The sequence below is a fragment of the Mauremys mutica genome, chromosome 6 (assembly GCF_020497125.1).
Source record: "Mauremys mutica isolate MM-2020 ecotype Southern chromosome 6, ASM2049712v1, whole genome shotgun sequence".
In the NCBI taxonomy this organism is placed as follows: domain Eukaryota; kingdom Metazoa; phylum Chordata; order Testudines; family Geoemydidae; genus Mauremys; species Mauremys mutica.
The window spans coordinates 110,205,697-110,219,244 of NC_059077.1; the positions used below are offsets into that span (position 1 = coordinate 110,205,697).

Here is a 13,548-nt window from a genome sequence, read left to right on the forward strand (position 1 = left end):
TTTGTGAGCGGTCTGTGACTTTACTAAAAATAACCAGGGGCCAAAGCTAGATTGGGCAGGGGGGAATGACAGCTGGAGTCCCATGGGGAACTGATAGGCCAAGCCCCAGGGCCATAGCGGGAGGGCACATAGCCCTGGCTCCACCAGCCACAGCAGGGGAGGGATGCACAGCTGCAGGGCAGGGGCACACAGTCCCAGCTCCAATCCTAGCCACAGGTGCACTGCCCTGAGCACAGGTGAAGGAGGCATATGGCCCATGGAAGCTGCGAGGGGAGTGCACAGCCTCAGGGAACTACAGATTGGTCAGCCTCACCTCAGTCCCCAGAAAAATCATGAAGCAGGTCCTCAAGGAATCCATTTTGAAGCACTTGGAAGAGAGGAAGGTGATCAGAAACAGTCAACATGGATTCACCAAGGGCAGCCACGGGGCAGGGGCACGCAGCCCCAGCTGTGGGGCAGTGCGCATGGTCCCGGCCATGGCGCAGGGGCACGCGGCCCCGGCTCCAGGCCCAGCTGCAGGGCAGGGGAGCGCATGGTCCGAGTTCCAACCCCAGGTGCTGGGCAGTGGGACAAAGTCCTGCCTCTAGCCCTGGCTTCAGCCGCTAAGAGCTGAAGCCAAAGAAGTCATGGAGGTCGGATAAAGTTACGGAATCTGTGACTAAATCTTATCCTTACTCATAGTATGCAGCAATATATAGGATGAAGCTGTCCTGACTGAGCCAGTGCCTGAGTTGATGAGATGACACTAGCAAAGAGAGAGGCCTGGTGACATTTAGTGAGGCTCAATGCAGTTGGAGCCAAGATGCAGTTGACTGTTCAAAATCTTTACAAGAGAGATCCTTACAGATTACCTTATCAAATTATTATGGTTTATAGAAGAAATAGCACCTGTACAATTATTCTATTATGAAAAGGGATTCTATAGAACAACACTGCAAAGTTCCCATCAAGGTTTATCTCTAAGTTTAGATTTCCCTCTCTTTCAACCTTAGCAGCATGACTGACTGGTTTATCCGGCATCTGGTTGAGATTGGCATGGATGAGAGTCAACTGTCTCATAACAGGTTTAGTCTGTATCAGCAAAAACAATGAGGACTCCTTGTGGCACCTTAGAAACTAACTAATTTATTTGGGCATAAGCTTTTGTGGGCTATAACCCACTTCATCAGATGCATGGAGGGAAAATACAGTAGGCGGGTATAAATATACAGCACCATGAAAAGATGGGAGTTGCCTTACCGTGTGTGTGGGGGGTGTCAATGCTAACTAGGCCAATTCAGTCAGGGTGGATGTGGCCCATTCCCAACAGACTTTTCCAACACCTTCTTAGCAAGTGCTGGGAACAGGCCACATCCACCGTGACTGAATTGGCCTTGTTAGCACTGACCCCCACACTTGGTAAGGCAACTCCCATCTTTTCATGGTGCTGTATATTTATACCTGCCTACTGTATTTTCCCTCCATGCATCGGATGAAATGGGTTCTATCCCACGAAAGCTTATGCCCAAATAAATGTGTTAGGCTCTAAGGTGCCACAAGGACTCCTCGTTGTCTCATAATACTTAGCTCTACATAACCCCTTTTCATTTTAACATCTCAGAGGATACCATTATCCCTATTTTACATACAGAGACAGTGAGAGAGAGGTTAGGGCCCAGATCCTCAAAGGTATTTGAGCACCCAGCTCCTACTGAAATCATGGGCGCTAGGCACCTACATACCTGAAAGTCTGGGCATAAGTGACTTTCCTAAGGTCTCTCATGAAGTCAGCTAGCAACTCACTGCTGCTGGACCCAAACCACCTGGGAGCACAGCTGCTGGAGAGGAAAAGGGTCCAGTGATTAGGGCACTAGCCTAGGACTTAGAAGACCCGTGTTCGCTTTCATGCTCTACCACAGACTTCCTGAGAGCTTGGACAAGTCATATATCTTCTCTGTACCCAAGTTTCCCAGCTGTAAAATAGGGATAACAGTGCCCTAATACCTTGTGGTGGTGTGAGGATAACTACATTAAAGACTGTGTGGCAATCAGAAAATGCTGTGATGGGGACCATATAAAATACCTAAAACAGACACCAGGGCTGTTTCTATAATCCTTATCCCTCTCCGTCTACCCAATTCTCCAAATGCTGTGTTCAGACAAGGAAGAGAGTCTGTCCTGAAGAGCTTAAAGTTTAAGACTAAGATTTTCAAAAAGAGGTGGTGGGAGGCAACCAAATCCTATGGAAATTCAATGGTATCTGGGCACTTAACCTCTGAAGCTCTTTGAAAACCCTAGTTTAAGAAAGCTGTTCTTGCTCCCAGTGTGCCTTGAGGGCAATTTCTCAAGACAATTTCCTTTATGCAAAGAAACAGTGAAAGGCTAATCTGTTGTCCATAACAGTGTTCTGATGCCTGGACAACCCCTCCCACTGTGACAGCCTCTCACTGATTTTGACCCAGGACAGATGAAACACAAAGGGAAGAGCCTAGGACAAAGATTTTCAGTAAAACATAACATGAAGGTGGTCTCTCGTATCACCAAATCACTCACAGTGAGTAAGCTCAAATGTCACTTACAGATATTTGCTGCTCCAAAAGAGCTTCCTCCCTCACCTCACCGGGGTTAACGTGCTGCAGCTTTTAACCATGTACAGCAACACCACATTCAACAGTTTAAGGAAGTGAAGAAAACTACAAGGGAAATTTAAGTAGGCAGAATGCAATTATTAAAGTTAATCTCAGGATTCTGGCCAAGTTCAGACCTCAACTCTGACAAGTACCATCGAATCTTTAACAGTCACATTTGATCAGAATCTTAGTTTTGTGTCTGTTGGCAAACAGCACCAACAACAGGCACCATGCTTCCCAGCATCATGCTGAAGTACTATTTTCAGTGCTGATTCTAAAGAGACTGACACATACTGAATCGTTTCCTTGTTTTTTTCCTTCCTATGTTTTCCTTCCAAGTACTGACCTGATTTGACCCTGTTTAAGCTTGACAAATTTAATGAGCTCATCACTCAAGACAGTATAGTTCACACCAGTGTCTCAAGTATCCCAGACAGTAAAACATAATTTACAATCAGTGCAAAAGTTTTTATTAGGTTGTTCCACTCCTGACAAGTTAGATCTTCATCAAATCTGTAATTCTCCCACAGTATTTTTTCAGTTATATTCAGTCATGTAAAATATGAAAAAAAAATTATTTCGCTACATACTCCTAGTTGCCCAAGTGCTAAAAAAAGTTACAGCAGATCGAGGACAAACCTACAGCATTCACTTACTTTAGCTGTTTCTGATACAGAGGCATATTTTTTAATTTGAGAGTCAACTCCTAGAGACTTGGCTAATTGCACAGCATTTGTATCGTCACTGATTAGCGTCCCAAGAGCCACAAGCAGTCTAAAAATGGCTTCAAGGTCTTGAACAACTTCTATGACTGTGCTGATTACTGACAAACACTGAGCTTTTCCCTCAATGTTATTAACTTTATGTAACCAAACAGCATAGTTCAATGTCAATGTGGCCAGTGCGATGTGAATGTTCTTATTGCCGCCCAATTTCAGTTCTATTGCATGTGACATTATTGTGTCCCTCTGTGACATCATGAGCCTCTGGCCTGCCTGGCTGACAAAACAATTGCAAAGAGTTCTAAGTGCCAGTAACTGGTTTGCCTGCTTTCCATTACGACTCAGAAATTTTAGGAGATGGCTGCTGAATCGTATGCTATCCTTTTCACTGCAGAAATTCTCATTCACGCTGGGATGCCTGATAGACAATCGAAGAATGTCTAATGCTGGAAAGACAATATCTAAGAGACAAGAAAAATATTTTAATGCATTACATAGATATTGCATTGTTTGTAAGAACTCTGGAGAGCTTTCCTTATATGTGCAGATCTGTACTCCTGCTTTTAAAATGAGTACTATAAAAGGAACATGCAGGGAACAATTAAGATTCAGATAGACCCCAAGTGCCTAAACCACAAGTACTCAAATATGCAGAAATTCATATCAAAACCAAAATTGTGTACACAGCCCCAATTGTACAAAAAGTCTCAGATGTCTACCAGAGAAACTTTGCTGCATGCCAGATACAGTCATAGTGCTTCCAAGACACCTGTAAACTATCACATACAAAGAATTCAGTCTGACAATATTGAGAAGACAGATACTTCACATGCAACACAGCTGTTTCACAGGTGTTAACTTTTTTCAATGTAGCCCACATCTAAATAGCAAGCATATCATGGGCAACCTCCCATTCCAGATCTCATAACGTCTTTGTGACCACTACAGCAACTGTTTACATAGAAAAGGAAAATATTTAGTGTATTTTCAGCTGCCCACACTACGATATGTTTTTTATCCAATTTGGAAAAAAAAATGGAAAGGATGCCATCAACTTGAAACCTAATCTGTATTTTTAAAGTAAGCTTAAAATATGAATAGTTTCAGGTACTACATCTGCCTCCTAGTTCACATACAAATATTTGTGGCTATAGAACCACTTAAAAAAACAAAAACAGCAAACATTGAACAAGGGAAACTAACACTACCAAAACTGGCTATATACAAATGGCAGACAAATATACAACTTTAAAAGGAGATTCCAATCTCACCCCCGGTAGGCTGTTAGGATAATCTTGGGAGTTATTTGTAACAGTTGGTGAAAGATTTCAGGCAGAAATGTGATTTTTAAGTTGGCACAGTCCCTTTCATTGTGCTGTGAGCTACTGATCTCCATTTTAAAATTTCCCCAAACCATCTATTCTGTTCCTTTTTCTCTCCTATAACATGCTTTCCTGCCCCCAAATCTCCTCCTCTCCCCCAGACACTTCCCTGCACCCACACTCCCCTGAACAAGATGTCTAAAGTGCTATGAAGTCCAGGCAGTTAATTTCCTGGATATGCTGCCAGTTCCATCTTCCCCTGGACATTCGTCCCTCTCTGGTGGCTGACAGTTCCAGTCCCACTAATGGATCCTGTTCTTTTCCTTTTTAGCAGCAGGGCTTTTTTACCATCAGCTGCATCTGGTCCTCCTCCTCACATGCAGCTGTTTTTACAGGCATCCAGGCTCTTTGGAATGAAGAGACTGTACACCCTAAAAGCACTAGAAACATGTAGGTGTCAGCACTGATCTCCCACATCTCTGCAGACTATAGTATAGTTAACTGCTATGTTTCACAACTGTTATGAATGATTTACCTAACGTAAAAACGTCATATTAAATCTCTTAAATGTGATTTGTTTAAAAAAAGTTAGTTTTCTACTTAAAACATCACGTTAGCATTAGCTTGATATAAGGTTAATTTTAAATTCAGTTTCCTCTGAGTTCGGCATACACAGTGCACTCAATTGATTTACACAGGCTATAAATCTCAACCTGACTAAAGAGCCACTCTCCGCTATGGTGAGTGCCGCATTAGGGGGGTTGTGTTGTGAGCTGGTGCGGTGAATATCCGAGTGTCTGTCTGCTGTGCCCATTTGTTTGATTGGTACTAGTTGCAGGTACTGTTTGACCATGTGGTTGTTTGTTTGAAAAGCATGAATTGGGAGTGATTTGTTCCAGGTGGGCCTTGAGTGGTTGATTGGAGGGAAGGCTTTGAGCCAGGGCAACTGCTTTGAGCCAGCAGCCTTATAGAAAAGCAGACAATTGGGAACCGAATGAGCTGTGGAACAGAGGAGAAGCAAACAGAGGCAGTTTGCCTGGCGAGATTTCCCAGAGTTTTTGCCTTTCAGGCTTCTGTGAGCAGTAAATACAACATCTGAAGAGGCTCTTAGAAGGAAGACAATATGGATAGTGAGCGATCAGCTGTTGTGACCTGCAGAGGATGTGCCATGTTTGTCTTTCTCCCAGAGGACAGAAATGACTTTGTCTGTACAAGTACAAGCTGGTCTCCATATTGGAAGAGAAGGTTAAAGGTCTACAGACCCAAGTATCAACCCTGCATTGCATCAGAGATAATGATGACTTTCTGTATAGAAGTCAGTGTTTGGTACTGCAGGCACAGCATGCTGAGGAATCTGAAAGGGCAGTGCAGAACGGGGAAAAAAAATTGGCAGCATGTGACTTCCAGAAGAAGAAAAAGGAGAATCCACGTACCCCCAATGCAGATAGAACTAAAAAACCATTTTCAGGCTCTCTGCACAGATACTATGGCAAAGAATGGTTTGGAAGAGTCATCTCAGGGAAGGGATCAGAAAAAGACCCCATCGACCAGATAGCATGGGTCCTAGGGCTGGGGAGTTCCACGACCACCATTCCCAAGAGGAAGAAACAGGTGGTGGTGGTGGTTGGGGACTCCCTCCTAAGGGGGATGGAGTTATCCATCTTCCGTCCAGACCGGGAAACTCAAGAAGTGTGCTGCTTGCCCGGAGCTAGAATTCAGGATGTGACGGAGCGTCTGCCAAGACTGATCAAGTTCTCGGACCGCTACCCCTTCCCATTTCTCCACCTGGGTGCCAATGATATTGCCAAGAATGATCTTGAGCGGGTCACTTCAGACTATGTGGCTCTGAGAAGAAGGATAAAGGAGTTTGAGGCACAAGTTGTGTTCTCGTTCATCTTCCCCGTTGAAGGAAAAGGCCCAGGTAGGGATCATTGTATTGTGGAAGAAAATGCGTGGTTACGCAGGTGGTGTTGGAGAGAGGGCTTTGGATTCTTTGACCATGGAATGTTGTTCCAGGAAGAATTGCTAGGAAAAGATAGGATCCACCTTACGAAGAGAGGGAAGAACATCTTCACAGGCAGACTTGCTAATCTAGTGAGAAGAGATTTAAACTAGGTTCACTAGGGGATGGAGACCTAAGCCCTGAGGTAAGTGGGGATCCCGGGAGGAAACACAAGGAGGAGGGTGCAATGGTAGGCCTCCTGATTCACACTGAGAAAGTAGGGCAATTGGCTGGTTATCTTAGGTGCCTGTACACGAATGCAAGAAGCCTGGGAAACAAGCAGGAAGAACTGGAAGTTCTGGCACAGTCAAGGAACTATGATGTGATTGGAAGAACAGAGACTGGTGGAGTAACTCACATGACTGGAGCACTGTTCTGGATGGGTATAAACTGTTCAGGAAAGACAGACAAGGGAGAAAAAGGGGAGGAGTTGCACTGTATGTAAAAGAGCAGTATGATTGCTCAGAGCTCCAGTATGAATCTGGAGAAAAGCCTGTTGAGAGTCTTTGGGTTAAATTTAAAGGTGAAAGCAACAAGAGTGATGTCATGGTGGGTGTCTGTTATAGATCACCAGACAAGGAGGTGGAGGTAGACAAGGCTTTCTTCGGACAAGAGAAGTTTCCAGATCCCAGGCCCTGGTTCTCATGGGGACTTCAATCACCCTGACATCTGCTGGGAGAGCAATACAGCAGTGCACAAATAATCCAGGAAGCTTTTGGAGAGAGTTGGGGACAACTTCCTGGGGCAAGGGCTGGAGGCACCAACTAGGGGCCATGCTACTCTTGAACTGCTGCTCATAAACAGGGAAGAATTGGTAAAGAAAGAAGTGGGTGGCAACCTGGGCAGCAATGACCATGAGATGGTCAACTTCAGGATCCTGAGAAAAGGAAGAAAGGAGAGCAGCAGAATACGGACCCTGGACTTCAGAAAAGCAGACTTGGACTCCTTCAGGGAACTGATGGGCAGGATCCCCTGGGAGGCAAAAAGGAGGCGGGGGAGGAGTCCAGGAGAGCTGGCTGTATTTTAAAGAAGCCTTATTAAGGGCACAGGAACAAACCCTCCCGATGTGCAGAAAGAATAGCAAATATGGCGGGTGACCAGCTTGGCTTAACAGAAAAAATCTTTGGTGAGCTTAAACACAAAAAGGAAGCTTATAAGAAGTGGAAACTTGGGACAGATGATGGGGGAGGGGAGAAGGAGTATAAAAATATTGCTAGAGCATGCAGGGGTGTAATCAGGAAGGCCAAAGCACAATTGGAATTGCAGCTAGCAAGGGATGTGAAAGGTAACAAGAAGGGTTTCTACAGGTATGTTAGCAACAAGGTGGTCAGGGAAAGTGTGGGACATTTGCTAAATGATGTGGAAAAAGCTGAAATACTCAATGCTTTTTCTGCCTCGGTCTTCAGAGACAAGGTCAGCTCCCAGACTGCTGCACTGGAAAGCACAGTATGGGGAGGAGGTGAGCAGCCCTCAGTGGTGAAAGAACAGGCTAAGGACAATTTAGAAAGCTAGACATGCACAAGTCCATGGGGCTGGATGCAACGCATCTGAGGGTGCTGAGGGAGTTGGCTGATGTGATTGCAGAGCCATTGGCCTTTATCTTTGAAAACTCGTGGCGATCAGGGGAGGTCCCGGACGACTGGAGAAAGACAAATATAGTGCCCATCTTTTAAAAAGGGAAGGAGAATCTGGAGAACTACAGACTGGTCAGCCTCACCTCAGTCCCCAGAAAAATCATGGAGCAGGTCCTCAAAGAATCCATTTTGAAGCACTTGGAAGAGAGGAAGGTGATCAGAAACAGTCAACATGGATTCACCAAGGGCAAGTCATGCCTGACCAACCTGATTGCCTTCTATGATGAGATAACTGGCTCTGTGGATATGGGGAAAGCAGTGGACATGATATACCTTGATTTTAGCAAAGCTTTTGATATGGTCTCCCACAGAATTCTTGCCAGCAAGTTAAAGTAGTATGGATTGGATGAATGGACTATAAGGTGGACAGAAAGCTGGCTAGATCGTTGGGCTCAATGGGTAGTGATCAACAGCTTGATGTCTAGTTGGCAGCCAGTATCAAACGGAGTGCCCCAGGGGTCAGTCCTGGCTCCGGTTTTGTTCAACATCTTCATTAATGATCTGGATGATGGGATGGATTGCACCCTCAGCAAGTTCGTGGATGATACTAAGATGTGAGGAGAGGTAGATATGCTGGAGGGTAGGGATAGGATCCAGAGTGACCTAGACAAATTGGAGGACTGGCCAAAAGAAATCTAATGAGGTTCAACATGGACAAGTGCAGAGTCCTGCAATTAGGATGGAAGAATCCCATGCACTGCTACAGGCTGGGGACCGACTCAAATATTGGTACACCTAATCACTTCCAGTTGGGCAGTTTCAGCTTAGTCCAATGAGCTCCTGAGAAGATGCATTCAGTGCAGTTTTGGAGGTTTACAGAGTAGCTTGTGAACATCTGGGTTTAAACAATGGCAGAATGACAGGCTTTTAAGTGAAACAATCGTGAAAAATTTAAGGCACCATAATGCAAAGTTAATTACTTCCCTTGCTCAAATAACTATGGATGAATATTTGGAGGGAACAGATACACTGTGGAGGAACAACTCAAAGGAAGGGATAGATGAAGAGGCGCTTCCCAATTATCTCCTGCCCATCCATATAATGTGTTTATTTCATACCTTCTGGCCAGTTAATGGCTTTCCACAAAGTTTGAAGTTGTTGTGCTGTTGGTGTTTCTAACGAGGTATTACATGTTACAAAGAGTAACTTTTCTAGGAGTATCAAATCATCTTCAGTTAGCTTTTGTTCTTCAGGTGCACTTCCATTAAGTTCCTTTAGTTTACCTGTGCAACCAAAAAACCCCAAAAGGTTAGTCTGTGCCAGTAGATTTTCACCACCTGAAAAATACTTACAAAGCACTTTCCAGAGAATCTCAAAGCATTTTAGAATCATTGAGCCCCCACTATTTTCACAACTTTTGTTCTGTAGATTTTTTTAACAGAAATTGTTATTTTGCTTGACTTCACAACCTTTCAAATTCAGTTTTTCACAAGTGGCTATTTTTCATGATCGTCATTTTCACGATGACCCAGCAAAGCTGAGGTACAATCCCAAAATCTGGATCCTTGATTCCCTGCTCTAGTCGCAACATTCCATGATCCACATTATCTCTAGAAAACTCTTGTCCCAGTCTGGACTTCCTAAGCTTAAGTTATAAAAATACATCAATAATAATAGTTCATATTTTATCATTTTGCATTTCTCATTAGGAGACTTAACATTACACACTCACGAAAGTTCAAGAAAGAGCTGGTTACAGAAGTAAGTAACACTGTTGCAAATTTTCAAAAGTAAATAAAGTGTTTTAAAATGGGGGGGAGGGAGATTTTGAACTCACATCTATAAGATACTGAAATATGTCAGCTGAAGGTGGTAAAGGATCATATCACCACAAATTGGTTTTGAGTGTTTATAGCTGTTCCCCCCACTCCCTCCCTTACCTTTTGATTATCAGGGTAGCTAAGGTATGGGAAGGCTGGGTAATTCAAAGTTAAAATGAGTCAAGATGTGCTCAGAAATTATTGAAATCTTAATATGCATACTTGCTTGTTAAGTGCCAGGGAACATGTAATCACTTTATGATTCAAAAAGCCTTTGAAACTAAACTTAGTTTCAACTATGCTAATTTAAGGACAAAATGTTTATTGTATGTAATATATTCCAAAATTTTACAGTTTGCCACAAAGTTGATCCACTGATGCACATACGCCTACCGAAGGTCACAAATTCCAGTTCTATAGAAAAGTACAAGCAGGAGTACCACTTCAATTCCTGCTACCCTTTCTTGTCAAATTCATGGCAGATAATCAATGGAAGTCCTGGAAGGACATGTTGATGGTCTATCTTGAAAAAAACCCTATATTAAATTTGTAGTTGGAACTCTAGCCCCCCGAGTTCCATAATCTTATCATTTGAACAATTCACTCACACAGGGCTAATAGGAAAAACTTTCCTGGGTGAGTGACATCAATGTTTGCAGAATCTAAGGTTTCATTTAAAATAAATAAATAATTAATTCTAGCCCTTGTGAATGCAAATTTCAGTTCTCACAGCGATTACTGGAAACCCTATGGGCAGCAGTTAAAGGAGTAAAAATTAGTCAATTTCATTCTCCATCATATAGGGAAAAATCTAGGAGTAATAATAGCAGAGGCAGGACTGGAGCTATTTAGTAGAGAGAACTCCCCACAAACAAAGGCATGGGATTAGCAGAGACCACCACTATACTCAAGCAACCAGCAGCTTGTAGAGTTAGAGGAAGAATGTTTTCTCTTTACCATAGGCACGTGAAGTAGCAGTGCAGGGGGTACTGTAGCATCCCCAGGTTTTATGCAGGGCAGCTGGCCCCGCACCCCACTCTCCAGCCACTGGTTCCGTGCATAAAACTGGGGTTGTTTCCCATGCCTATGCCCTGCTCTTGGCCCTCTGCCTGAACTCTGCTCCCCAACCCCTCATCTCACCTGGGGCTCGGGTCCTGGCCGCCAGCCCCAACCCTACTCCCAGGCCTCCATGCCTGGGGCCCCGCACCCAGCCAGGGCTCTGCTCTTGGCCCCGCACAGGGGGTCCCAGCTGCCAGCCCTTGCCCAGGGCTCTGCTTCTGGCCCCACACCTCGGCCCCCTTATCCCATGCGGGTCCCCCGCTCCCAGAGAGACAGCCCTGCTCCCAGCTTCAGGGTGGGTTGGGGGGCAGACAGGATTACGGGGGCTGGCTTTCAGCACCCTCACTACTAAAAATGTTCCAGTGCCACTGCTCTCTACCCTCTACCAGTCTGGGTTTGGAATTCACACTGATCAGATATTTTCTAGTACTGAGTATAAAATAGGGAACCCCAGGAGGTGGTCAAAGGACAGCACCCTGGTAGTAATCCCAGCACTCTTCATTTTCGAAACAGCTGGGGTAAGGTTATGGGCATTTGGCCCTAGACAGTGGGACCCTTCATTGTAGTTCAGTCCTCTGGCTATTGGATATTTGGTACATTTTCAAGCCCCATAAGGTGAGAAGATGGGGAGAGGGTGATAGTGAAATGATGAATAAATGTGGGTGGGAAGGAGAGATTTTACATTCATAAGCTCTTTAGGGTAGCACTAAGTCATCCCGTAAACGTGTATAGCACCTATCTCATTTTGAATTACTATTATATCAAGTATAGTTTTATAGAACTCCCTAGGTACAGAAAATACAGACAAAAAAAAGAAGGGTAAGAGATTTTGGGGACAGATGAGACACAGAAAACATAGGGAAGGAAACAGAACTAAATAGCAAATTATAAGTGGGGAGGGTCAAGGGAGAGTAAGAAAAGGAAAGTGACAGTGAAAACAAGCACTATGATCTACTACAGCAAAGAGAAAGAGTGGAGTCAAGGCAGAAAAGGAAAAGTCTAACAAAAGCAAGGTTTTTCAGTGGAAACTTTGTTCACTGTAAATTACAATTAAATACTATACACCAGTTGTTCTCAACCAGGGGCCCGTGGACCACCGGGGGACCATGAGCACGGTTCAGGGGGTCCGCCAAGCAGGGCCAGTGTTAGACTCGCTGAAGCCCCACTGCATGGGGCTGAAGCCTGGAGCCCTGCCACCTGGGGCTGAAGCCAAACCCTGAGCAACTTAGCTTTGCGGGGGCCCCTGTGGCATTGGGCCCCATGCAATTACCCTGCTTGCTACTCCCTAATGCTGACACTGGCTTTTATATGCAGAAAACCAGCTGTTGTTGCACAGGTAAGCTGTGGAGTTTTTATAGCACGTGGGGGGGGCTCAGAAAGAAAAGGGTTGAGAACCCCTGGTGTACACGACTGTTTTACTTTGTGTGTTACGCAGGATGTCAGGCTAGATGAGTATAATGTCCCTTTTGGACTTGGTCTAGGAAAGTGCAGGGGACATGACTGTGAAACACAGCACGGAGGACATGACTACCCCGGATATTGGGTAAATTTATCAAGCCCTGGCTATACATTCAAAATCAAAGGATGTCCTCCTGAAGCCAGCAAGGGCTGGGTGCACTGTGGAGTTTTATCGCAACAGGGGGAGCAAGACTTATATCACTCAGAATCACGAATTCAGTGAGCAAAATCCCCCAAAAGAGCAAGAATAGGCATGCAAGACCTGTATTACAGGGAGAACAAAGCAGCTATTTTATATAAAAGAAAAATTAGTCCCTTGTGAAATTTAGCCTGGTCTCCCAATCCCCCACAGTCTGGATTTTCAAATACCCTTCCATATTGTAGGTCTGTCTGGAGCTGTGACTGAAAGATATCAATTGTGCATGACTAGAAGGTCGGAGATGTGGTAAAAAGTAATGTAGCTTCTTGGAGGGGTTGAGAAAGAGTGGAGAATTAGTTTAACCAAAATTAGATTTAGGAATAAAAAAAAAAACTCACCCAATATTTGTGTGGGGTTGGCCTGGTCAAAAGTGACAGCTTCCTTCTTTGGAAAATAAATATTTTCAGCTTTAGCATCGGTTGCTTGATAAGCACCTCTTCCTACACAAGGTAAAGATATTAGAAATTCAACAGAATAGTGTTTGATAACAAGTAGTAACTTCCTTTCAGAAAGTTAAACTTGCTGGCTATATATTTCTATATGTGTTGCTCCTGAAATTTGTCACTAGTTATGCCACTAGTACTTACAATAGTTACAAAACCAAAAGGCCATAATTATAAACAGAATTCATTCATAATTGGATTTTTTCCAAATGCTTTCCTACATAATAGCAAGTGCATAACTAGGATTTCATTGTAATCCAAACAAATATCATTCAGTTCACAATCTTTTCATTGATTCAAATATTCCAAGATCAGAAGGGACAATTGTGAACATCTAGTC

At 44.0% G+C, this 13,548-nt stretch overlaps 1 protein-coding gene across 2 annotated transcripts in view; it reads right to left on the minus strand.

Moving 5' to 3' along the window:
* Positions 1–3,063: 3,063 nt before the first annotated feature.
* PLAA (phospholipase A2 activating protein) overlaps positions 3,064–13,548 on the minus strand; it is a 28,440-nt gene continuing 17,955 nt past the window's right edge. For both annotated transcript variants that reach the window (XM_045020649.1, XM_045020648.1), the window contains exons 12-14: positions 13,104–13,205; positions 9,348–9,512; positions 3,064–3,792 (exon numbers count right to left, since the gene is read on the minus strand). In XM_045020649.1, coding sequence (XP_044876584.1) covers positions 3,227–3,792; positions 9,348–9,512; positions 13,104–13,205 — 833 coding nt within the window. In that variant the 3' untranslated portion in view covers positions 3,064–3,226. The remainder of the gene's footprint in view (positions 3,793–9,347; positions 9,513–13,103; positions 13,206–13,548) is intronic.